Consider the following 27,466-nt stretch of genomic DNA (forward strand, 5'->3'; position numbering starts at 1 on the left):
ATTGTAACAAATATTTTACAATATGGAAATTGGTCACATAAGGCAAAATGAAAAAAGTGCAAGTGTATCTTTTCTGTATTTGGTTCTGTAGAAGAGCATGTATTCAGCATCATTTGTTTATTCAGCAAATATCATGTTCTGTCATCTCTGTTTCAAAGCAGCGTTCTCCATTCTGGGTATGAAATGTAAACAAAATGCATAGTCCCTAACTCAGAGATCACAGAATGTTAGAGAATCCTACGATTAAAAAAATCAGACAAATAACTCAACTATTAAAATCCAGTGACTCCGAGGATGCAAAATGAGACAGTATGCTAAAGAGAGGTTGGTACTGGAACCCAGTTTAGATCAAGAGATCATCGAGGGATGCTCTCCAGAGGTGATGTGCAAGCTGAGCCCTAAGGAGGCAGCCTAGAGAAGGGTCAGGTGGCAGAAACACTGCCGACTGAGGGAACCTCGCTTGCCACAGGCTTAGGTGGAGAATCAGGAGGCCCACGGAACAGGAACGGATGAGGGGGAGCCAACTTAAAGGGCCAGGCTTCGCCCTGAGCACCATGCACAGGCGCCATGGGCTTAGGATGGCGCTCAGGGCACCCAGTTAACACTTCCCAAAATTCACTCTGACTGCAGGTGCAGAGTGCATACAGCTGAAGCCTCTGCCATAATGGTGACCGGTAAACAACAGGCCACACCCAAGGGGCACCCAGGGCTCGTGGGAGCCACGCCCTGCCGCTACCCTGACACCGGGTAAACCAGATGCCCCTGGGCAGGTCTAAGACTCGGGGAACGGTGCATTCTCGTCCTTCCACCTTTCGGTCCCTCTTTGACTTTAGCCGGTGGTGCTCCACGCATTCCTCTGTCCCACTGATCTCTGGGTGCTGTGGAAACTGGGCCCCAGTTCCCCACCTCTACTGCTAAAGGCTCATTGTAAAGTCAAGTGTTGGCTCAAATCAAATGAAGCCACTGCTCAAACTCTAGAACTGCAGTTTTTAAGAACTAGAGACTCAAAGGAAGAGATGAAGTGGTAGTTTGTAGGTAGGGAAAAATCTTGAAGCTACTTCCAAGTGATTTCTTCCAGCGCTCTGTGAAGACCCATGACAACTTCCTGAGCCGCTGCCTTGCATTTGCCTAACAAGTTAGGCCACACTTTCTGTCACTTTGGCAGCTGTGGAGAACTGGGGGGAGGATGTGACAGCTCTTGATGCACGGATTAGACCTGCGTTCACTCTGGGGAGAAGGGAGAGTCTCAGTGGAGGAGCACGTGTCCACCCTAACCCTCTGATTCTCTTCACAGATGGGGCACCCAGGGTGACTTCTCCACCACCCATGCGCTGCCTGCTGTGAAGGTGAAGCTATTCACAGAAAGCACCGGTGTCCTGGCCTTGGAGGACAAGGAGCTTGGGCGGGTAAGTGCTCCTCGCTGCAAGGGTTATCACAAGAACTCAGAGAGTGTCCCCCAGGTGTACACCCAGCACACAGGTCACTCACCACCAGGCCACATCATCAGGTGCTAGGAGGCTCACCTTTGAGTTTAAATCCAGGGCTTCTCTCTCCATTTGCTGTGTGGCCTTGGAAAATCCCTCAGTCGCTCTGAGCTTCAAGTTCTTTTCTATCAACTTGGGCTAACAAGAAAGTGCACTATAGAAATAGAGCATGATTATCAACACCATCAGACTCAAGCACCCTTTATAGCAAAGATCTGTAATGACCTTCACAATCTTGAGGTGAAATTCTTAAGTAATTTAACTGCCTACACACCTAACAATGTTAAAATCAGTGCAATAAAAAAGAAATCACAAAAAATTATAGTAAAAAAACTTCAGGACATGACTATCAAAGATCTCAAGAAGCAGTGCTCCACCTGTCCCTGTATGAAGGTGACAATTATAACATCCATTGCAGAGGGCGCTGTGTCAAAGACTCCCAGGCCAGAGGACCCAGGAACTGATGTACTAAAGAGATAGGCAACTCTGGGTAAAGTTCCTTCGGGTTCCCGTGAAATGTGGTGAAGCACTTTGATGTCAGAGTTAGGATCTCGACTGCATTCATCGTACCTCTGCTAATAATCAGTAGGAACACCCAAAAGCTGGGTGGGATGTAGGGCACTTCCTCCTGGGGAGGCCTTGCAGGATGCTGAACATTCCGGGCACCCCTGTGAAATGCCAACAGAGACCACCATCAATTGCTCTGTCCATCCAAGTGTCCTCAAAATCTCTGGAACACCCTGGTGGCGACACCGACCTCTTCAAGAAAACTGAGAGAGCAGAAACATTTCTCCTTGCAGCTCAGCTTTTGACAAGGCACCAAACAGCCGGTGATATCTTCAGACCTTGAGTTTGTCACTTGTCAGCTTAATTTACTTCCGAGACTGACGCTGTTTGTGACACAGCCTGCGGCCTTGAGCGGCACCCACCAAGAGTGCGTGTTCCAGCTTCTACCCAGCTCCTGAGCCTCACTTGCTGCCCCTGCCTTTCACGTGCCAGCCGCCACGTGCTTGGCCAAATTTCAGTCACCCCAGCAAGCCAGGTCCTTCCTTACCCTGGGCTTGCACTCTTCCTGATGGACTCTCCCTGCCTCCCAAGTCTCCAACAGCATGAGTGACTCCTGCATCAGGTCCACTCTCGGGCAAGCCCTTTCCTCTCGGCCATCCTCCTTCCTGCAGGTCAGCCCCCTACGCCCATCCCCATGACTGCAAATTGGACTGCCCCTGGGGTAAGAGCTCCATGGGGGAAGAAACGTGCACTCTCGCTCACCACCCCACCCCCGAAGCACAACATACAACTTTCAGTGGTTTTGCTTGTTCATAAACCTGTGTTGCTCTGCTACGGCAGCCCCAACAAAATACCTCAGGCTGGGTGACTTAAACGATAGAAATGTAACTTCCTGCATTTGTGGAATCAGGAAAGCCTAAAGACAAGAGTACCCAAGGGAGATTCCTGTGTCCTCAGGGGGTGGACAATAGCAGGTGTCTTCTCTTGTTATAAGACCACGAGTCCCATCAGATGCAGCCTGTCCTTGTGCCCCTTTTACCCTCATTACCTCCTACACCCTGGTCTCCAGATATGGTCACACCTAGGTTTTTACAGCTTCTGCACATGAAATTGGGGTGACACGGCCAGTGCGCAGGACTTTTCATTAGGATTAGTTAATACCAGTTGGGGGCATGATCCGTCCTGAAGGCTGTGGAACCTCGGCCAAGACATTTCACCTCTCTGCACATTTGCTCCGTGTTCATGAGACACCACCCCAGACATACACAGCACACATACTTAGCTGTGCCCCCAAGACTCGGTTTCTGTGCTTTCCTGTTTCTCCCCCTGATATTTTCTCCACTCCCCCAATCCAGCTCTCATGTAGGTCTGCCCTGGAATCATAATACTAGGACATGGACCACAAAGGGTGGTAAAGCAAATATTAAATAAGGCTATAAGCAAAAACCACACTACGTCCCCAGAAAGGGGAGGGAAAGAAAGGCTTTTTTTTGTTAAGAAATGGTGGGCATTGGTTCCTGTCCCTAGGGACAGAGAGACACACAGAGTGGGGTGCAACCTGCCTGCTATTTCCCCTGACAGGTTTCTTTTCCCGAAAAAGCGGATGTCAGGATCCCGTGAGTCCCGAGGACCTGGCATGTTAGTATTAGCAGGGCAAGTGAGAAAGCCAGGCTGGGCAGTCCGAGGGTGCAGAGCTTAGGGCCAGTGTGGTCTCTGCTCACCATTGCGAGGGCACTGTCCTGAGGACTTCACCACAGCCCCTGAGTGATCTTGCACAAGGACGGGCGCTTCTGACCTCATTTGCACAGCAGAGTCCGCAGAGACCCAGACACACAGAGTAAGCAGTTGCCAGGAGTGCAGCCCCTTCTCTCCTGGGCTCCCTCCCCATGCCAGGCTGACCCCAGGGAAAGACGCAGCTGGAAGCTCCGCTGTGAGCCCAGGGCCGTGGCTGCCGCAGCCCACCACTCCCTTCTGAACGATTCCAGGGAGCTCACACCGGCCTCCAGTGGCAGGGCACCCACCCACCTGCTGCCTGCCTTGTGATCCCTGCACGCCCTCTGCAGGCAGCACCTCCATGACCACACCTGGGGACCCCACAGGAGGGAGCTGCTGTGTGCTAACCCTTCAAGCTTAGGGAGGTACATTCAGTATCCCGGCTTTATGTTCACCCTCTCAAATATCTTTAGTTTGTTTTCTTTATATTATGTTTCATTTTTGTTAACAATTTTAATTGAAAGCTAACTCCTGCACATTATGTAAAAATTTAAAATGGATAAATAGTAGAAACTAATGATCCCTTTCATTCTCGCCTCATATTTCTCCACAGTGAAAAGTCTTGCTTGCAATTTATGGTATATCCCTCCCAAAATATTCTATGCACACACACACACACACACACACACACACACACACAACTGGAAGTTACATACCACTCCACACATTGCCTGCAATATCAGTATATATGGAAATTGGCCCTTTGCAGTGCACGCTGAAATGAGACCTTTTTACTTGGGTGCATACTAATCTGTTTGGTTGATATGTTTTGTTTTACCAATCCTTTGTTGATGCATTTTTAGACTATATCATCTTTGGCTGTATAAATAATGCCTTGGTGAGTAGCACTGAGCTTCTTTTTTGCATATGCTTATTGACCTATAAATTTTAATAAACTTCAAAATAAAAATTTTGCTGAATTTGAATTTTGACAGATATTGCCAAATTTTCCCAATATGCCCAGTTTTACTTCCATGAAAGGTTTAAACGAGTACCTATTTCCCTAAACCCTGGCCAAAACGGCAATATTATCAAACTCTTGTGTCTTCGGGGGGTGGACAGTAGCAGGTGTCTTCACCGATACGGTCGCAGGCCTGCTGTGTCCAGTCATTAGTATACAGACTACACAGGAATAAAGACGGGAAAAGACCTTTCAGCTCACACAGCGTGAAGGGCACACACGCAAAGCCTAGGCACAGCAGCGCAGTGTGGTAAGTGCTTGGCTGGAGAAAGGACACCTGGAAAGAAAGCATGCAAGACCCCAGGCTGGGGGCAGGGCCGCCTTCCCTGGAGTGGACTCAAGGCAGGTAGAGAGAGCAGAGAGACCTGTGCTGGAGTGCAGCAGGGCACAGGCTCTGCCCCGGTGCTGGCTCCCAGGAGAAGCTGTAGTGCCCGGAACAGCTAACTGCAAAGGAGACCGTGGTGGCCACACCCCGTCCCCACATCAGAGCACTGACGGAGGGCTTGGTGAGAGGTCCTGGACGTCTGGATGGGGTGCGTGAGCAGCACAAGCTGCTCTGCAATAGGGAGGATGTCATCGCTCAGTGGGATGAGACGTACACAGGAGCTGTCAGCATACTGGGTACCGAGCAGGCCGGGAGTGAAGAAGGAAGAGAACTGCGGTGACCTCTTGTCTCCACTGACTTTGGATGGGATGTCTCCCCATGGAGTGACCCCTGCAGGGGGAAAGTCTTTGAGAAACAGCCACTAATGGACTGTGGCCATTTGCATCATGAGTGGATGACACGTTGCCGGTGGAAAATGCATCCCGAATGCATGCGGTGGGAGGCGTGTTAATGAGCTCAAGGGGCCCGAGGCTGCTCTGCCTAGACTTAGCCGTGTGGGCAGGACAGAGGGCAGCCCCGGGCCTCTGCTGCTGCTGTGTGCGCCCTGCCAGGCTCTCACCGCTTCCCACACATCCACCCCATCTGCTCTAGGACAGATTGGCTCAGGACTGAGCCAGCATCACTGGGGTGGGCAGTTCTGGTCCTCCATCTGCAGAGCATCAGTCCTCAGGACGCAGGATGTGACTCCAGGGTGCCATATAAGGACCTCGTGAGGGAAGGGGCAGGATTCCCGCATCCACCCTGTGGCATGTCCAGTTTGCCAGTGTTAGTTAAGTAAATTTGTACATATTACAGCATAGTCTGAGCAAAATTAACCCTCACAGAATGAGCTAAGTGCCTAAAAAAACTGCTGTGGGAGAGCTCTGATTGGCTGCAACATGAAACTGCTGGAGTTCATACCTGGTCTATCACCTATGAGGTAAAAAGAATGTGAACGTCATCAGACGGCACAAGCTGTCACTCGGGACAGCTTGAAACTCTTCAGAAGATTACCGGGACTCTGAACTTATATCCAATGTCATCAACAATGGACCTTACCATCAAGGTGGTAGCTTAAAGTGTCTTAAAATACAGCTAATAGTATTCTGTATCATAACAAAAAGGTACAGTCCTCACCTGGTTCCCACAGGGTGTCAGTTCCAGGACTTTCTACAGATACCAAACCCTCGGATATTGACGTCCCTTTTATAAAATGATGTAATATTTGCGTCTAATCTGGGCGCATCCTCCAGGGTACTTCCAAGCATCTCTGGATTGCTTATATTGCCTAATAGAGTGTAAATATTATGTAGATAGTTGCTGTTCTGAATTATTTGGGGAATAATGGCAAAAAAACTCTGTTCAGTTACAATTATTTTTTCCAAAATATTTTCAACCTTCAGTTGCTGAATCCCATCAAAGAAAACAATGACATAGAGGGCTGAGTACACTAGAAAATTTGGAGTTTTTCCTTTATCTTTAGCTATCTTTTAAACCTCTGTATTTGTATATATTTTATATGTGCGATAATATATTAATACAAAGTAAGCAAATAAGAGATATCAGTGTACAGACATTGGGCTAATTGCTCCAAAGTATTTTCTTGAGTTTTCAAGAACAAAACTCTATGGCAGCCACTGGTCTGAAAATTCAGACCTTCTATTTTAGGTATGTCGTAAGGCAATGAAAAGGTTGAAATTGTGTGTTTGGCAAGAATGTGTGGTGTAAATTTTCTTCATCATAGAGGGGAAGGTTTGTGGTTAAAAAATAGAGGGGTCAGGCCCAGTGTGAAAGAGGTGAAAAAACAGCACAAATGAGGCTGAATTTTGCCATTGCTGTTACAGCCTCCGCTCTTATCAGGGCTCTTCCACAGTCAGAAGAAAAGTTGTACACGATGTGATTACAACTACAATTTGCATTAAATTTTTAAAGATGTATTACAGTGAAAGACACGTAGCCATTAATCCCCCTCAGAGTCCTTCCCCTCTTGCCCAGCGCGCTCACTCCATCATTCTTGCCGCTTTCTGAAGTTCTGGAAGTCCTCTTTCATGTCTCTGCAGTTGTACTGTCAGGCTCCTCACTGTCCTAAATTGATTCAAACATTTATGACAACTTCTGTCAAACAAAAAACATTATGGTGTATCCTCATCCACATTGTTCATCAGATCTGTCACCATCCCCAGAGTCAAAGTGACTATGAACAGTAAATGTTTTTAATTGATTTGCAATATCACTGCAGCCATCATAGGGCAACCTGGAATGTCAGAGAGACCAGCCCTGAGATTCTCAGTCCCACCTGGGCCCCCTGGTTGGGGGACAGAAGCCTGGGGAAGGAACCTGCCTGCCTTGCACCTGGTGAAATAGATACTTTGAAAATGAGAGTGGCAGGAAACATACCAGACACGCTGCCCTCACAGAAGCAGATTTGAGCAAGCCCAACTTCTGTACTGCCAAGATATAGTCCATGTTCCCTTAGTTTATGGGATTTCCCAACTCTCTTCTTCCAGCCTGAGTCTATAGTCCTCGCATTCCTCATGACTCGGGAGCGTGCACTCTTCCATCACATAATGAGAATTAGACTGCCTGAGTTGTCCACTGCTTGCTTCACCCCAGCTGTAAGGTCAGAGTGGGCACGGGAGACCCAAAAGCAAGCACCATCTCTGGCCACACCACTGACCTAGAGCTCCTGCTTCTCCAGGCTGAGGCTGTCCCTCCACGCCAGGCACAATTTCCCAGTCCAGGTGAATCCAGCTGACACGCATAACCCTAAACAAGTCCCTTCCCTTCCCTCATCTCCCACTCCTCATCCATCTGATAAGGTCCCTTCCATGGTCTACTGCAGGCTTGGAGAAATTTCTCCACTTAAAATAGTGATGAAATAATAAAGAATGGGCAGGGGGAATAGCAGACTAAAAATATTCTCTACTATATGGGGGTATTTCTCTTTCATATATCTTATTTGATGAGGAGGAGAATAATGTCCTCATATCTGGTTTCCTAAGTACTTCTGAACTTTACAACAGTCAAAGCAGAGTCACAGAAATAACGATCCTTCCTTTATAAAGTTAGCCCAAAAGAGAGAAAAGAGACAAGAGAATGTCATTTCTACCTCACAGACATGGTTACATGTGATGAGCCAGCCGTGGTGAGCAGACAGGACCATGGCAGAAGGACCTGGACAAGTCTCGCACCTCTCAGTATGAAGGTCTCTAATCATGAAAGCATGTCCATGATGACCCTTCTTTTTTATGGCTAACAAGTTTGTCCTTTTTTCCTACAGGTTATTCTCCATCCCACCCCGAATAGCCCCAAACAATCCGAATGGCACAAAATGACAGTTTCCAAAAATTGCCCAGATCAGGATCTCAAAATCAAACTTGCTGTCCGAATGGATAAGCCTCAAAACATGAAGCATTCTGGGTAAGTGTTTCTTCCTGGCATGGCCATTTGAATTATGGCTCCATTCATTTCTCAGGGCAAAATTAAAACTGGGGCTGGGGCTGGAGCTGGAGCTGAGTGGTAGAGCACTTGCCTGACCGTGGCTTCAATCTCCAACACCACAAAAATGAAGTTAAATTAAATTAATAAAGCAAAAACAAAACTGACTTCCACAGAATGACATGGAAGGAAGCATGCAGGGTTTGTGAGACATTATTAAAATATTTAACTTCCATAGTTCCTACCTCAATTCTTAACAATTATAACATTTACATTTTCATTATCATAGAAAATAATGTCCTCCTGCTCTTCTCCTCCTCTTCCTTTCTTCTGCTTCTTTTTCTCCCCCTCTCTATCTTCCCCTTCCCCTCCTTCTTCTTCTTCTTTTCTCCCTACCCCCTTTCTTCCCCAGAGAATTTCCAGTAAGAGTCCAACCTTGCAGCAAGTATACAAGGCCTTCCTAAGAGGGGAGGATTTATAGCCCACTATGCCTAGGCAGAGGCCTGCAGGTTGTTCTGACCCTGTACATTGCTTTCTTGTCCCTTCATCAACAGCCACCTCCTTGAGGTATGAACAGTTGCTGCAGCCACCTTCAAGCAATGAACTTAGGTTTAGGGTTTAGTCCATCATTTAAGTGAATGTCCAAAAAAATTGAAAATATATGATCATCTTCATTATCTTAAGCTTTGAGTGGAATGTCCAATTAAATAATTTCAAGTTGGGCAAAAAGAATCTGTAAAGTATGGGTTCATTTTATAGATCAAACCATGATCAGTACAGAACATGTTTACTGATGATTGGATAAATGCTGACCCATGGCTTATTAAACTAAATCACTTGAACCTCACATTGTCAGAAAATGTGACTCTTAATGTGGGCCATGTAACTCTGAGTAGAGGCACGTTTAGCCAGCTGCAGGAAATGAATAGTTTTTCAAGTATTCTACCAGTATCCTTTGCCAACCAGCTATCATTCAGCTTAGCTGGTCACCAGCAAGGTCTCCTTTCTTCTCCTTCAGTTGAAAGTGCTATACCAATGGCTTAAAGTGTTAACACTACCCTGAAAAACAAGGACTGGCTACATGTTCTAGAAGAGATTAAGAAACCCATTATCAAGGCCCAAGCAGGGGTTGGGCCAGTCTAAACAGGAGAAGTCCAGGTGGCCATGGCCAGGACAGGAAGTAGACATCCCAGTGGATGAGCAGCACACAGTCAGAGAGCAGAGAACAGGGCCCTCCCAGTAGTACATCCAAGGTCAATGGGGCACTCCAGGCCCAAGGTTTCAGGAGAGATAGTGACCTACCTGCCTACCAGGGCACCAGAGTGGTTCAGGGATAGAGTGCTCCAGAGGAAGCAGCAGCCACCCGTGCAATGGAAACTACTTGCTGAATGGAAGCTCTGCATGGACTTGTGGAATTCACATTGCACTGTCTGAGGGACAAGTTGTACCAAGGCCTGAGATGGGATTATGGTATAAGAAGGCTGGTGGCGGGTAAGCCAGGCCCTAAGTATACACTCAGTCTTTTCCAGCTGTCAGGGAGAAAATCCAGCCAGTGTTTCCTCCTCTTCCTTATTGTATTCCTGGCATATATCCCAAAAATATTAATGACATGCTTCCCTAGTACTGTGTTTTTGCCCTCAAGGGTAAACATCTTAGGTTCAAGACAAAGGGGTTAAGAAATCTGATAGTTTCCTAGAATGCATCAGGGAAGATCCTACATCTTTAGCAAGATTCTGACTCATAAATACTGAAGAAATATTTTCTGGGCAAGAATGAGCAGGGCAGAGGGGAAAAGAGAGGGAAATGAGGAGGAGATGGTAGGTGGAAGGCAGAATGGTAGGAATAGGGAAGAATATGAGCAAAATATATTACATATACCCAATGAACGCTGCCCCAAATGTGAAACTGGTGGGGGAGGGGGAGGTAAATCGGGTCATACGGGGGTGAAAACAACAGAACATGTTATGTGTGGTGCAAATCTGACAAAATGAAATTCTTTAATCTGTATAACCAGTTAAAAAGGAATCAAAGAAAATAGGACAGAAGTGAGCAAGAAAATTATTTCTCTCATTGAAATGATCAATTTGACAAAAAAGTATAGCTATCTAAACTGCTATTTCAAAAAATGTCCTTGGAAAGGGTACCTCCCCCACATGCTTCCTCTCTAAGGCAGAAGAGCAGGAAGTTCACAAACACTGGCTCCTTTCCTCAGCAACCCCTGAGCTTAGGCATTACTTCCCCCATTGGCCAAATTCCAATTTCCCGCATTCTCTTCATTCACTCTGTTGAAAACCCAACTAATGAATCCAGGTTCAGGATGTTTTTCCTCTTGATTCATTTGTAAAATCATTAACACGAATTTCAGGCTACCTTGACTCTACAGACAAATGTGGAAATGTGTGGCTAATTTCTGACAAGTTCCATAACGCTTTATAGCACTGAATAGTCATTCAACAATTCCCCTTGTCACGTCCACGAGAACAAGGCTTGACATACAGTAAGTGCTACAGCTCTGTGAGTTGTTTCTGTTGCTGCTGCTGCTGGTGGTGGTCACCTTTATCATTGTTTAATTTCATCCATTCTTTGCACTTTCCCCTGTCCACACTTCTTGCACCTGGGGACCAGCAGCTCCCTCCTTGTTTTCTCCCATCCCCCAAGCAGGAGTGGGAAGCATCCTCAGAGGAAACATGGCTCTTGTCTCACTGCAACTCCTGTTCTCACGAGACACTTTCATGAAGAATATCTAACAGGGAGGAATAAGTGCAAAAGGTCTGTTGTGCAGCTAGTTAACGGTCCTATGTACCTGAAAATCTCTAAGAGAGTAAATTTTAAGTCATTCTTACCATGAAAAAGGTGATGAGTATGTGAAGCAATCACAAATTAATTAGTGCAATCCAATCTCTCCACAATGTACAATACATACATTTTGCTACATTCTGTTGTTCACTCTAATATATAATTCCTACATGTGAATTAAAAATAAACTTAAAAGATAAAAAATCATAGTCATGAAAATGAATTGGTAATAAAACTGTGTCCTGCTTCTCAACCCCTTGTAGCACATCAGGCACCAAAGTAGCACAAGGACTGTGGGAAGCAAAGTGGCTCCTCCCACTCAGCCAGACTCACTCTCCTCCTTGGCCAGAGCAAGAGCAGCAGCAGCAACATTTGGCCCAGGTTCTTTTGAGATGAAACCTTGGTCTCTCTGGTCTCCATGTCCCGCTCATCGATCCTCCCCCGTGTCTGCTGCCCATGGCAGAGGATCCTGGGAAATGTCCTTTCCTGCACTGCTGCTCACGGCCAGCCATCCTGGAAGAAGGCACACACAGAGAGCTCATGAGCACTGCCTGAGTGCTGCCTGCCACGGAGCCCAAGTCATGGGGTCTTCTGCGACTGAGCGACTTTCAGAGATTCTATCTTCCTCTTCTCTTTCTAGCCTTTTGTAGCACACTCTGGCCTCTCATAGCACAGATGCCCTCAGCAAATGACAGGGGTGATGCTGACACATTTATAGATTCTATAAAATGCTGCAGGAAAGACTACCTGGGAATTGTGACGTCAATAGAATTCAAAGTTCTAAAACCAGACAGGTGAACCTCACTTTATTTTCCAGCAGTCATGCCCAAAAGCTGAATATAAACTCAAAGAAAGTATCCAGAATGAACCCTTTACAGAATCAATCTCCCTCCCCCTCTCCCTCTTCCTCTGCTTCTTTTTTTCTCTTTCCCTTTCTCTCTCTTCTGTACTGGAGATTGAACCCAGGGCCTTTGTATTAAGCTACATTCCCCCAGCAGGTTTTTTTTTTTTTAATTTTGAGACAGAATCTCAATTTGCTAAGTTGCCTGGACTGGATCCAAACTTCTGATCCTCCTGCCTCAGCTGCCAGAACGCTGGGGCTGTAGGCTTACTGTGTGTCAGTGACTGTATGTCTTATAAATCCTCGCAGTAGCCCTATGATAGTAGATATTATTTTGCAGCTGAAGAATCAGGCACCGGGCAGTTAAGCCAAAGGAGAGTTAGCAATGTGGCCAGAATTCCCACTAGGGTATTTCCCCCTAGTTTGAGACATAACCAATAGGACAAACTCCTGCTCGCTACACTGGAATGCTGGTTTATGTATCGGCAATTCAGACTTCCACACCTCCTGAGAGCTCAAAGAGAGCACTGAGGGCACTCCTGCCTGGCCAGATGGATCAGCCTGTGGGGAGAGGAGCTGGCAGGGGGGCACCTGTGCGTCTGCCATCGCAGACTGCCCATCTGCTCCAGGTGCTACGCATTCTGTTCAGTGAGCGTGTTTCAACCTGAGGACACAAAGACCGGAGCTGGCGAGACAGAAGCAGCGCTCCCCAGCCTGCGGTCCCTCTTGGTTTGGACGCCTTCTGAGAAGTGCCACAGGCGTGATACGTTCTGGGGAAGCCCCACCCTCGCCCAAACCAACTGACACTTTCCACGGAGAGTTGTGAATTTCTCTCCGATCCCACCAGCTTTCAGAAGCCTTTACCCAGAAATCCCCTCTGTCCAATTAGAGTAGTAGTTCATTTTTAAAACTTTTTTTCAGTTTAAGTTTATTTTTAACTGAAGCATGAAAACATAAATACTGTACATATGTACGGGTTCCATGTGCTGTTTGATGTATGTGTACACGGTGTAACGTTTAAAACAGGGTAAACACAGCTATCGCCTCAGTTATCATTTCTCTATGAGGAAGCACTGGTGATTTCCTTAAATTCCTTTCTTCTAGCAGTTTGAGATGTACAGTGTATAGTCGTTCTCTGTAGTCACCCACAGTGCAGTAGCACACCAGGGCTTCTTGCGTCTGTGCCTAAGTGACCCTGGTCAACCGCCCCTGCCCCTCCTGCTCTGAGTTCAGTGAGTACACCTGTTTGCTGGCTAGAAGCAGGGAGACAGCACGGTGAAGACAGTGGAGGCTGCATCAAAGCCACAGGTCCCTGAGTGTAAATCCTGATCATATCACCCTGCAGCTGTGGAGCCCGCGAAAGTGACTCAGACTTCCTCAACCCCTGTTGCCTCAACTGTGAAGAAGGAATTACAGTATAAGAGACAGTTAACAGTAACTATTGGGGCTGGGGATTTAGCTCAGCAGCAAAGTGCCTGCCTGGCAAGCGCAAGGTCGTGAGTTCAATTCCTGGCACCAGAAGAAAAACAAAAAACAGTAACTATTTACTTTCTGCCAGGTATTAATCTAAACACTTTATTTTTTTATTTTAAACAGAATTTTAAAAATTTTTAAAGCATTAAAAACAATATACAATTTCAAAACAAGATGATAGGAAATCAACAATGGTTGTTATATTGCATATTGTTATGTTCAAAGTAGTTGTTCAAATTACCAAATGTAGCCATCTAAAATTGATCAAAAAAATTAAGCATTAACTGCTCCTTTCAATAAACCAATAGAAATTAGTAGCACAATCATCTTAGCTATCTTGAGTGTGTGCATGCGTAAATATATATATTTTTTCCCTTCCTTCTTTCTTTCTTTTGTCTTTTCCCCCATCCCAGTTGTTTGTTTCTTTTCAGCAGTTTCTTTCCCTTTCATAATATCTATTGCACCTTTTAGACTTTGTTAACTTGTTCAGTTCTTTACACTGGGGAGACAATATGATGTTTACACATGCAGGCCAGTTTATTTCACTTACGAGTATGGTCTTGAGTTGCATCCATTTACCTATACTTTATATTTCTATTTTAATCCTCATAACCATTGAACGAGGTACCATTATTATTATATTTTATTATATAACAACATAACATTACTGTTGTTGTTATTATTATTGGGATTATTATCCCCCATTACACAGGTGAGAAAACTGAGGGACAGGAAGGAAAGCTTAGAGAACTTCGTTGGTGATGGATGGCAGTTTTAAATACAATGTTTTAATATCTCATCAAAGCATTTAGAGCAATCACTCTGGTTTCTCAAAAGCTTAGCACTCAAAACCAGCTGTCATAGAGCAAGCATCTATCAACAACTTACCATGTGTCAGGAACTGAAAGGAATTCAGAAGAAAAACAAGGTTCTGGGGCAGAAATTCAGAAAGAAGGACCAAGGCTCCTGCCCTGGAGGAGATAACAGTCTAAGAAGAACAATGAGTATGAGAACAAATACATCATAGCGGCGGGTAGTCGCGGGGGCAGGGTTATCTGCACAGCCAGGGAGGTGGTGGCTTCAAGATGAGACACCGGGCAGGCGAGGAGCTTTCCAGGCAGCAAGAGCCACTTGTCCGCAATGGCCGAGAGGTAAGGAGGAAGCTGAAGGATGCAGGAGGCCCCCAGGCTTCTGGTTGAAGGTCTGCACAGATTTTGCCTACCAGCCATGCTTAAGAGCCCTGAAATTGATCCAACCGTAAAGTTTCATTAAGATACATTAGTTATTATGTTCCAAAGTGGACGTTCTGTCTGCGTCAGGGTGAAGCGAAGACTTAGAAGTGTCCAATCGGTTTATGTCAGGAGACAAGGCCAGTTTTGGAAGGTGAGAATCTGAGTGTATTTGAATGTCACCAGATCCCCTGCTCGGTAGGGTCTAAAAGTGAACAGGGTCCCTTTCTGGAAGGAGCGGGGAGGGGGTCCTATGTTAACCGTCCTGCATTCGCCAGGATTACAGCTGAGTAACAAAGGGGAAGGTTTTCCTGAATGAAAGTTGACGAGGGGTGGAAGAGTCGAAGTTGAAGACTTCACACTCTTTTCCTCTCTCTCTTGCACAATAGCTCTCGGGAGTTGCCTCACCTAAAAGCCTTTTAACACATAAGCACACAGAGCCACGAAGTGGTGCTGTCTGGAATCTGCTAAGGAAGGGGCCGACTCCTCCTTGCCACGGACTGCACCCACTGTCTCGTCCTCACTCACAGAGTTCCCACGTGTGCACCTGCGCCTGAGCCCACGTGCCTCCTGGTGCATTGCCGGCCTTCCTGGGAAAGTATGTCCGGCCGTGTACTGGCTCAGGCATTAATGCAGCTCCTGTCTTTCTCTTTCCCTTAGGTATTTATGGGCCATCGGTAAGAATGTGTGGAAGAGATGGAAGAAAAGGTTTTTTGTATTGGTGCAGGTAACTCTTCTACTCTAATATCAGTCTTAAGGGCCATCAGTGTTAAAGACGTGATAGAATGAATGAATGCTTATTAATTAAGGTATGGCGTGTATACAGCACACAAAACTCAAGCATTCAGCTCGGTGTGTTTTTGCAGATTCTACGTCCAGGTAACCACCACTCAGAGAAAGACACAGAAGACACTCATGTAGCCAGAGGGTTCCCCAATGCTCCTCTTCTTGTTTTTATGTCACTTAAATGTTTGAAAGAATTAATTCACACTTACTCTTTTTAAGCCTAATAATACAGAGATGTGAGAGATACATGGAAAGAGTAGACCCCCACCCCTGCCCAGGGCCAAGCCAGGGATGCAGGACCCCAGGAGGGAGCAAATGTGTAGCTATTAGGCAATAGGGACAGTGAAGTTGTCTTAAAATAATTTGATATTTCTGAGGTAGTCTTGTCAAAACTTAGATGGGTTTTGCATTACTTAACGAACTTGATTCTGAGTTACCTGTCAGGGGCACTCTATTATTTGGTGCCTGGGGCTTCCAAAAGCCTTAAGCAACCTCCCACAACTATGCTCGGTAGAGTATTTCTTTCCAGAGAGATTATTACTTTTTTAAGCAAAACTAACCAAATTCTTCCCGTTACACTGCAACTTGTTTTCTCACACTAGTAATTATAGACATTTTTCCACATTTACACTTCAGCTCTTGCTCCAATACCTGGAAAGTTTTCCCTTTTTACTGGACTTCTGGACTCCTTCAACTAGGGGTGCTGTTAACGGTGTTCCAAAAGAACACCCACATATATGTATTCTATAGATTCAGATATTGATATTAATTAATGATGCACTAGTCACATATAAATAATAATTACCTTCTTGAGTGTCTCTAAAAACAAATACCCAAGGCTGGGGATTTAGCTCCAGCGGCAAAGCACCTGCCTGGCAAGCATAAGGTCGTGAGTTCAATTCCTGGTACCGGAAGAAAAGACAAAAGACAAAAAAATTAAAAATAAAAACAAATTCCCAGAAGTCATAATACACGTCCTTGAAAAGTAATGTGTGGCTGGTTTTTGTGCACTGGGTCTTTCAGCTTACTAATTTGCCATTGCCTCTTTCTGATTGGTAATCTCCATCACAGCATTTACACTATAATTCAGTTTATAAAATTCTAATGTATATTGGACTCTGAAATAAGTCAACTTATAATTTAGTAACAAATGGTGCTTATTGGGCACTTAACTAGTATTTAGAGTACTACTGATTGTGAAATCTCACTATGAAGCAGCTCCATTTTAGGTCTAAATGACCTTAAAGGGGCTGGGGATTTAGCTCAGCGGCAAAAGCGCCTGCCTGGCAAGCGCAAGGTCGTGAGTTTGGTTCCCGGTACCGGAGAAAAAAATAAATAAATAAATAAATGACCTTAAAAATTCCACTAAGCCTGAACTTTGGATGACATCCTCTGCAGAGCTACTGGAATCACTACTGCTCCACTAAGGCAAAATGCAGTTCTCTTTCTACGGACAAGACGCAAGCTTTGCTTTCATTACTGGTGTAAGGTACAACAGAGCCTCACAGCAATTATTTACAAGGACAACATTGGAGTGATGTCTGCCCTTCAAAAGCTCTGGCTAAACAATGGAAGACACTCATCTGAGAGACCTTTCCTCTTACTATCAGCTGACTAGTACTTTCTGCACCCTGCTCTGTGCAGGGCATGCTGAGAGGATGTAGGAGTGAGGAGGTCTGGTCTTTTGCTTCTAGAATGGCACCTGTTGCAATTTTTATATACGAACAGCAGATTCAACTAATTGAGGTTTAAGAAAGAGAAGGAAATTAACGTGCGGGATAGCTCAGAGGCGGTCCACAGCACTGGTGAAAGGCCGAGCGACCCGCCCTTGCTAAGGACTCAGCCCAGCATAGCTCCAGAAATCCTGGTTTTCCCAGTGCAGACACAGGACAAAACGGCTCTGCTCATTTCTATCCTGATCACTCCACTCGGTCACATTTCAAAGAGAATTGGAGTAGCCCAGCCCGGGTCACACGCCCAGCCCTTAGCGGGGCAAAGGGCTGCACTGGCACTGACAGCTCCACTGGGCATCTCTCTCTGGCGCAAAATCTGGACACTATTCCCAGAAGCAGAAATGGACCATGGGCAGGAAAGCGGCTGGAGCCTGCTCTAAAGAGAGCAAGGGTAACTGGGGAGGGAGGGAGGGCTGACGGAAAGAGACAGAGCTGAATGGCGGGCAGCTCTCCCTCCCAGGGCCCTCCACTGCACTTGGCTTGGCAGCGTCTCTTAGCATCCCTCCCCTGGTAGACTGGTTTGGGACTGGATCTGTGCCTGATCCGTCTTGTGTCCTTCCTCCTTTCCCCCACCACACTCCTACATGTTTCCTGGCTCAGTCATTCAGGAACTATTTGGTAGGAAAGAGAGAAGGGAAAAGAAGATGGAGAAGGGGTGGTCCTCAGAAAAGAATGGTGTGTGGTCAGGAGAACGACACCTTCCCGAGGACGTGCACCCATGGTCCTCTCACCAAGCTGTGGAGTCCTCTCTCTCCTGGGAGGCAGCCAGTGTGCTCCGCTAGACGTGTGGCTTTGCTCTGAGAATCTCTGAAGTGACGCAGTACTTAGAAGCAGCTGACCTCTTGCCTTGGGAGAGACTTTATTGGAGGGAGGCTTTGAAAGAAGAACCTCAGGGATGGGGATTTAGCTCTGCGGCACAAGCGCCTGCCTGGCAAGTGCAAGGTCCTGAGTTCGATTCCCAGTACCAAAAAAAAAAAAAAAAAAAAAAAGGAGAAACTCTTCAGGAAATACACAAGAGGAAATGTACCAAAAATATCAGTGAGTCCAGCCACGTTTGTACAATGTGTACTGAACTGAAAAGGAGAGACGGTTTTTAGGCCATGCAACTGAACACAGATCTGTTAGAGCTTTCACCCTGACCCTCCAAGCGAAGACAAGAATCACCCAGTAGCCAAAGAGCAATCTATGCACCCTCTTCTGAAAGTCATAGAAGGACACAAACTATCTAGAGCTCCTGGGCTTTTCCAGAACAGCAGGAGAGAGGAACTTCAGCATCTTGTGATTGTTTTCATGTACACACGATTCTCATTAATTTTAACAAGCCACTGAGGTGGATCAGACCCTCTCTTTCAACCTCAGTAGGTGCTCTTCAGTACCCTCCTTGAACCTTCTGTTCCAGCCTAAATAGATGCCTCCCCGACACCCTCCGTGACCGCCAGTGGCGACATAACAGCTGCATCGCCACAGAGGGAATCGAGGAACCATGATGAAAGCTCAGGTCGTCTGTTTCCGTTCTTGCCCTGTTGCCATGTCAACGCCTAAAGGTGGTCTTGGCGGCCACCCTAGAAAACTCTGTGTAATCTCTGAGTTCCTCTCCTGATTCCTTCTCTCCTACTCCAGTGATCCCACTGAGAAGAACTTTGTCAAAGTGATAAAAAGAAAACCCATCCCCTGGAAACAACCTCAGTGCCGACATAGCTGCAGGAGAGAAGTTCGAGGTCCCTAGTCCTGGACCAATGCAGAGGAAGCAGTGGTGTCCCAGGCTTTTGGAAAGCAGGATGGCAGCCCAGGGGGTGACCACAGGGGCTGGCATCCACACGCGGTGTGGAATGCAGTTGTGCAAACAAGGCATTTTCAGTTTCAGCCAAACCCAGCCCTGGAATTCAAAGTACAAAACTGACAGCAGGAGACACCGCCTGGTCAAGTATAAGGGAGGGTCAGGGAGTGGGGACCAGAGGACCCCCAGGCAGCCAGCTCAGCTCTGGGAAGGACAGGGTAAAAACCACGAAAGAGAAAGGACGTCAGCCCAAGTGCCTGTCTCAACTTTTGTTCTCTTTAATTCTAGTGTGAGGTTTTATGGAATGTGTTTTATATGGAGCTGGCAGCGATAATTTCCAACATAGTTTTATGACTTAACATATTAGGTTTTAATACAAGAAAAGTTGTTTAAAAACCTGGGAGAAAGAGGAGATACCCAATTTCAGTTCCTCCCTCACCCCTAACACACACACACACACACTCACACACTTTTCTATTGTAACCCAGAACTACTGAAATTTTCCCTACATGAGATCTTCTAGCGCTACTACTTGCGGGGAGGGGAGCAAATGGCAGATTGTAAATGAATTTTTTGCCAGGAATGAAGGACATCCTCTGAGGGGTAGAACCACAGTAGGAACTGCTATTTATTTAGAATTACTGATGACATGGCCAGAGTCTGCCAATCCAACTTTGAGGAGAATGAAGCCATTACTTGGGGTTTCTGAACCAGAGGCTGAGGCCTTCTTACACGATGAGACACTGTTCTCCAAGTTGGGCCTGCACACCTACAGTGGACATTACTGCACAGACCCCAAGGTGTCATTCAGAAGACTCCGATGCATAGGATTTGCTTTGGGGCCCAGAGATCTATATGTTTAACAAGCACCGTAGGAAATACTGATGTAGGAGGTCCAAGACCACCCTTAGAGAAACACTACCTTAGCAGTCATTGTCCCTTGAAACAAGAGGGAGTCTCATTCTCTTCGGGCTATGCCCTCTCAGAGTTTATGTTGTCCAGGTGAAGCCCGGCAGTGTACCACACACACTGTTATGTGCAGATGGCATGACACAGCTTTGAAATTCCAGTATTTGCCCTTTGAATTTAGCTGCAGACCCTAACACAGAGATTAAGGGTAAATAAGTCTTTGGTGACCTGAGTCAAAACATTACTGGATACTCATTCTAAACCCACAGAGGCATGGCAAGGACCAAACACATTGATTGCCACTATAACGCTAACCAAATCATGACCAAAGCATTGGTAATAATAAAACGGCCAATTCCAGAGAGTTCTATTTCACCGTTGGTACTCCCCACCTTGGGTGTACAAGGAGAAGAGTGAAAGAAGGCCAACCTACCACCATGCCAGCTCAGGGAGTCTACTCCTGTCTTTTTATTTTAAAAATATTTTTTCTTCTACACTCAAAAGATGTCTGGTCTTAAATCAGTTTTCAGGCTCAGAAGAGTTAAGTAGCTTTCTCAAAGGCAACGGCTGGTGTGAGGTCTAAAGAGATTTTTGTTTATAGAATGGTATAGAACTTGTTTACTTTGCCCAGCATGAAACAATGTGGTCCCCAAGTCCACATCCTCTGTTTCTGATTTTCTACAGAGATGGTGACTAAAAACTCCGACTATTCCAAGCTTTCAGAAAAGATACTAAATCCAAATGAGATAAAATGTTGGGTATTGTAAAAAGCTTTCTATACTGCAGTATCTCGGTGTTATTGAGAATGCAGTATTAGAATAAGTTAACCACACAAATGATCTGTAAGGCATGTACGTACCTGAGTCCCCAGGAATGCTTTCGTGCTCAACTTGACAAATGCCCTAGAGGCCATTTATATTTATATTCTTGTCGCAATAACAAAAATAACACAAAGAAGCTTCAGTTTTAAAAGAGCAAGAACCGTACTGTCAATTAAATTAGTGATGGAGTGAAGAGTCTTCTGGCATAGCTAGGTCCAGGGTCGGACAGTGTCACAGGACGTGGCCTCTCTTTATAAACACTTCACTCTGCTTTTCTCCGAGCCGGCCCCACCCTCAGGCACCATCTTCCCAGGAGGTAGGGTGTGGCAGCTCAAGCCTCGCATTCCAGCAGACCTAGGGGAAAGAAAGCCTCTCTGTCCTCACAGGCCATTAGTAAGCTTTCATTGGTCCAGTGTGGTCATGTGCCCATCCTTCCACCAATCACTGCCGCCAGGGAGATGTGATGCTGATTGGTCAGGCCTGGGCACATAATCCGCCTATCCTACCTGCAGCTACAGGTGCAGTTATACCCACGTGAGCCTTTCGGAGTGACAGTGAAAAGATGGTGATTTCCCAAGGAAAGTCAGGAGTCAGTTGCCAGAAGGAAATGAATGCCAATGTTGTCATCATTCCCACTTAAAGTACACAAGCTACATCCCAGCAAAGTTGTCTGAACTGTCCAGGGTTACATGGCTAGGAAGTAATTGGTCAGGAAATCAATCCAGTTCTGTTTAGCTACAGAACGTGCGCTTCCTCTGGCCTTCATGAAAACAGCAACGAGGAGTCTGGGCTTAGACAGCACGATCCTTTATTCAGAGCCACGTCACATTACATGTGGTCTTCAGTCCCCCAGAAGTGCACACTTCACACACAAAAAAATTATCCATCCACAAATCTTGGCTGAAGCCGTTGATGCTTCTGCTTGAATATTTGCCCTACCAGCTAAACCTAGCTGGACCAAGTCCCCAAGTTCTTACAGTACCACCTATCCTCTTTAAAATACTCATCACTATTAACATTACACATTCCTAAAATACTGTGATTTATGCCTGCCTTCCTAGTAAACGCAAGGGAAGAAATCATGTCTGTTTTCTGCATATTTACATTCCCAGCACCAAACACACCACCTATTTTTCAAATGAATGAATGTGCCATAATAGAAAGTGCTCTTCTAGGATATGTATATGTGAACTTGGGGAAAGGGGTAATGTCCAGGGTTCAGTAAAATAACAGATACAACGACAAAAGCCAAAAAAAAAAAAAGGAATTTAGGCAAAACATACTGTCAGTTTGCACATCCATTTGTTTTAGTCTTCCATGAGCAGCAAGAGGAAGAGCCAACCCTCAGGTCTAATCACCGCACTCTGCTGGCTAAATCTAATTGAAACTTAGGGACAGGCTTAAAGAGTTTGGATAGCTCCTATGAGTTAAAACGGTAGAGCTCAGACCTAAATGTACACTGAGACACATCTGAGAATCTTCATCAAAGAACAACTTAAAGGCTGGTGTGGTGGCGCATTCCTCTAATTCCAACACTCTGGGAGTCTACGGCAAGAGGATCACAAGTTCTAGCCCAGCCTGGGCAATTTAGTGAGACTCTGTTACAGAAGAAAGGGAGGGAGGGAGCAAGGAAGGAAGAAAGGAAGGAATGGAGGAAGTGAGGGAGGGAGGCTGGCTTGCTGGCTAAGAGTGTAGCTCAGTGCAAAGTCCCTAGGTTCAATCCAGAAAGAGAGACAGAGAGGGAGTGACAGAGACTGAGAGAGTGAGAGAGACAGAGACAGAGACAGAGAGAGAAGGAGGAAGAGGAGCAGGAGGCAGGGAAGCAGAGGAAGGCGAGAGAGGACAGGGAAAACAGAAGAGAGAATACAGAAATTCTTTCATGACCGAGAACGTGCATTTCATTGGGAATAGCTCCCTGGTAAAGATTAAACCCAAACAAAGGTCCCCAATCTCTGCCCCCACCCTGCAAGCACTCTAGAACAACTAAGGTTCTACGAAGCCTGCCAAGGTAGTAGGTAAGTAGAACTACTCAAAGGGCATTCTCCCTTCCTCTATTTTCTAACCTAAATGGCCAAATCCTAAATAAAAATAATCCGAATACCACACAAGCATTTGCCGGCTCAAAGCGTTTCCCCGAGTGACTTCCGCAGTTCAGCCAGAAGGGGGCAGCAGGAGACAGAGCTACAAGAAGTCGGCCCCAAACCCGAAGGCGCGAGAGAGCAAAGGCCCAAGCAGCGCGGCAGCAGTACGCGTGTCAATCTTGAAATAACACCGTTGCGTTGTGATATTTTCTGATCGCCACTGAGTATCAGAACCTCTCCGTTTGGCTAATCACATTAAGAAACTATATCATCTCTCACGTTGCCAGAGGAACTGTCGGGTAGAAATTACCAGGGAACCGCCCCGGCAGGTTCTGTGATCGCCACTGCGTTGGGGTTTGGGGAGTCTGTGACGGACAGGGCCAGGCACAGGGCGGGGCGACCTGGGGCTGTGCTCGCAGTAGCCTAAAGTTAGGGGTGAGGCAAATCTCTCTCTACTGAGTTGTGCATACCTCGTTGGCACCCACAGACACAATCAGCGGGTGCACATCAGATGACAGACTTTGCTCGCGCGGTGTAACAGAACCGAGGTGCATGGCTCCCCGGGCCTCCTTCAAAGGCCCTGGCATCCAGGAGGCAAACGCCCCGACCAAGCTGCCCAGGATTAGAATGCCGGCCCCGCGTGTAAGAGCACTGCTTCCACACAAAAGGCGTGGATGCAGGGTTAGATGTTTGCGTTGTGCGTGTTGCACACGGTGTGTAAAGCACAACGATCGTCCACAACAAAGCGACGCACAGATGCGGGCTCTGAGGCTTACAGGAACGATGGGCTATGAGAGCGGCCTGGGATCCCAGACCCCGGAGCCCCGCTTGCACGCATCCTTCATGGTGAGAGCGGCGGCTGCTGTTGGCCGTTCTGCACGGCACAGAAGTCAAGGCAGGCCGTCTTAGGGAACGGTTCTCGGCGGCCCGGCTGCGTCTCACCGGGGACCTTGCGCTGCAAGGAGTAGGTTGTGCACATCACAAGCCCTGGAGAGAAACTCGGGGGGCGGTGACATTCTCAACACGCACCGACAGAGGGCAGCAGCAGACAAACCAGCCGTCGAGCCGCGCCGCACGCAGGCTTTTCATCTAGCCTGGGGACCCTCGGGACGGACAGCGCAGCAGAGTTTTGTGAGGCTTGCGAACACCGATTCCTTATCGCCATTCACAACAGCAAAAGACGAAAGACAAATCTCACCGAAGAGAGACTAACATGTTCCCAGCCGGCATTCAAGTTCGCTCAGGAAATGTCTCTTTTAATAAAAGGAACTACGTGGTGAGGGACATGGCACTCCTCCGCCCAGACATTTGACATCCCTGGATGGCAAATGCGCCCAGGAGCTTATCCTGAAGCTGGGAGAAGGCTCGCTTTCCCACAGGCTCCTGGCAGCTCCGCCAGATGTAGAAATGCCAAGTGTCCGCGCCAGGGCTGGATACACCATGACAACAGGGTCCTGGAGCTGGGCCTGCAGCCTTGCGCACCCACCCTGTGCTGGCACGGGTGCCACACGTCAGTGGAGTGAGAGCTGCCACTTCGGGCACCAGTGACAGTGGCCATGCCATCGGGGGCGAGGGACTGTCCAGTATGACTGGCACCCAGCAGCTGCGTGCTCATTGCTTGTGACAGCATGTCATTCCCGCATTTGTCTGAGATGAAGGGGAGACCAGAGTGACCAGAAGCTCCCCTCACTGAGCGGTCGTGGCAGAATGAAGCGTCTAGCTTGATGCTGAGAACAGGTCTGCCAAAAATAAAATACTTCTCTAAAATGCATAAATAGATGAATGCACAGGCTCTAACTCCAAAGCAAGAGGCTTTTTGTGTCCACCAGCAAGGTAGCCCCAGCCAGGACCTCGGCCGTAATAGACAGAACCTATCAAATTGCTGATGTTCAACCACACCAGTGGCAATCGCAGGTATCTCAACCCACTTAGAGCAAGGACAGCAACAACGAGAGCAGCTGACTTTCACGGTGCACTTGCCAAGTGCCATGAGCAGATCTAAGGGCCTTCCTGCCTCAGTTCTTTCAGTCCTCGCAGGAAGCCAGTGGTGCAGGGTCTTAGCTTGTGTCCAGTCTGCAGACGAGGTCGCAGAGGCTAAAAGTCACACGTGCAGCAGGTGTCGAAAGTGGATTTGGACTCGGGGGAAGGACCCGGGCGGAGGGGGCGGGTCTCTGTGGGGAGGTTGGGCGCTAGAGAAACGACTTCACAGCCCACTTTCCCTTCCCAGGTCAGTCAGTACACATTTGCCATGTGCAGTTACCGCGAGAAGAAGGCGGAACCTCAGGAACTCCTACAACTGGATGGCTACACTGTGGACTACACCGACCCCCAGCCAGGTACCGCGTCTCCACACACTGGTCCCGCAGAGCTCTCGTGCTCCTTAACTCAGCGTCCGGCTAATAAATACCAGCATTCATGGTAATAGTAGCAAGGACTCCTGCTAGGCGCTGGGTGCTGACTCAAGGGTGACAGCCACGGTGAAGACCATGCTCTTACAGTTTTCCCCAAAGATGATTAAATGCCATCCGGGCCCGGGGCTTTTGTTTTACATAGCGGATTCTTGGATTGAAAACTCAAAAACAAAATACGTACATTTTCCTTTTGCGTATCTTTTTTGTTTGTTTGTTTGTTTTGTTTTTTGGTTTTTCTCCGGTAGCGGGAACTGAACTCACGACCTTGCGCTTGCCAGGCAGGCGCTTTTGCCGCTGAGCTAAATCCCCAGCCCCTCCTTTTGCGTATCTTTAACCACATCAGACACACCATGCTAACATGCACTCCTGAGAATAGAATTTCTACGTATACACTCAAGACTCTGTGTATGTGGGTGTGTGCAGCTTTTGACCAGTAATGTCTGGGCTTGGAAGACATTACATCATGACCCGACTAGAGTTCAAGAACTCGGTAAGGTTAGCCAGTGGGGCCTGGTAAGAACAAACTCTCTAAGTACATTTGTTCCTAAGAAGACACTGGCCTCCGAGCACAGGCATCACGAATCCCAAGCCTTATGTAACTAAGAGAACCATATAAATGGAAGTATTTCTTGTAAGTTCTACGTTGCATAAGTTTTACATCCTGCCCCCTCACACTCCCCCCACCCATTTTATCTTTTTCCCAGAAAAAAATGAATAGAAATCAGCCTCAAAGAACCTTCAAAGTGAGGGTGGGGGGTGCGAAATCATTTCAGCATATTAATGAACAACAAGCACCAACAGCCCTCTCTCAGAGAAGTTTATTTTTATGCCAAATCTGCACGAGGGAAGCATTTCCAACCATACTGCATTATTTGGCCCAAAACCTTTTTTCATTCCCATATTGCTCTTCCACATGCAACAAAATACACATAAAGGAAAAACAGTTTGAGAGAAGATGGGGCATTAACCTGAAAAGGTGACGCAGGGAGGCCTTGGCCTGGCCCCCTTAAGGAAAGCGGCATTCCCGAATCCCAGCCCTTAGGCCTTCCACTTGTAACTCGCATCCTTCCGGAGCATGGTGCAGAGCTGACCATGCCAGACAGGAGGAAAAGCTTTGCCTGGAAACCCTTCTGTAATGGACAGAACCCAGAGCTAGAACCTAACCACTTTGTAGAACAGCTTATTAAATGGAGGGGCTCTGCATTGAGAAACCAGTGTCAGGGCATGCTGCAGCAGTTTGAGTTCTCCAGTCACTGGGTTCTCTTTGCAGAAGTAGATTCAGTCACACCTAAGGCCTACATCTCCCCAGGGGAGGCTGAAGAGGAGAACCAACACCACCTCATGACATTCGCTTCCTGACAGCCAGCTCACCACTTGCTGTCCGCCATGATTGCATTTGACTCTCAGCACATCTCACAGAGCGTGGGACTGGGATCATCGTCCCATTTCGTAAATGAAGAAGCTGAGATTCCAAGAGGGCAAAGGCTGCCCTCTGGCTGGGCTGGGGCCCAGGGTCCAACCTTGGCACGCTTTGGTACTTGCTATGTGAACCTCGGTAGCAAAGGGATACTTGTTATTTATTAGCTAAAAACAGAATTTGCTTCATACTATAGTGAGGAAGAGGGGAGCAGGCAGAAAGTGCTTCAGTCTGCACGCATGAGCAGTAATGGCACGTATATTGTTAAAGTGTCTTATTTCTTTCTCCTAATAGTGATCCCAGCAGATATAAGCTATAAATCCCTTTCATGAGACACGTAAACAGAAAGTGAGTTGACTGCGGTCTTGGGGATATGAAGCAGCTTCTTCACTCTGCCTTTCCTTGTGCCAGATCCTGTATTTCCCAAAATGTGTGGCTGAGAATGGAGGTTTAAATATTCCCAATTGTCATTTTTTAAGAAAATATTTGACTTAGAATTTGTTTTTCTTTCCTGGTCTTGGGGATTGAACCCAAGGCCTTGCTTATACCAAGACAAGAACTCTGCCACTGAGCTGCATCCCCAGCCACTCAACCCCTTCACTCAGAATTCCTTCCTTCCTTCCTTCTTTCCTTCCCTCCCTCCCTCCCTTCCTCTTTGCTTCCTT

At 46.9% G+C, this 27,466-nt stretch overlaps 1 protein-coding gene across 1 annotated transcript in view; it reads left to right on the forward strand.

Moving 5' to 3' along the window:
• The window catches only part of Cadps (Ca++-dependent secretion activator), a 454,713-nt gene that overhangs the window by 266,358 nt on the left and 160,889 nt on the right, over positions 1 to 27,466 (forward strand). Inside the window, exons 11-14 of the mRNA XM_013506934.1 lie at positions 1,295 to 1,406; positions 8,370 to 8,509; positions 15,527 to 15,593; positions 25,201 to 25,309. Coding sequence (XP_013362388.1) covers positions 1,295 to 1,406; positions 8,370 to 8,509; positions 15,527 to 15,593; positions 25,201 to 25,309 — 428 coding nt within the window. The remainder of the gene's footprint in view (positions 1 to 1,294; positions 1,407 to 8,369; positions 8,510 to 15,526; positions 15,594 to 25,200; positions 25,310 to 27,466) is intronic.

Source organism: Chinchilla lanigera, unplaced genomic scaffold, assembly GCF_000276665.1.
Source record: "Chinchilla lanigera isolate Chin_1 unplaced genomic scaffold, ChiLan1.0 scaffold00116, whole genome shotgun sequence".
NCBI lineage: Eukaryota > Metazoa > Chordata > Mammalia > Rodentia > Chinchillidae > Chinchilla > Chinchilla lanigera.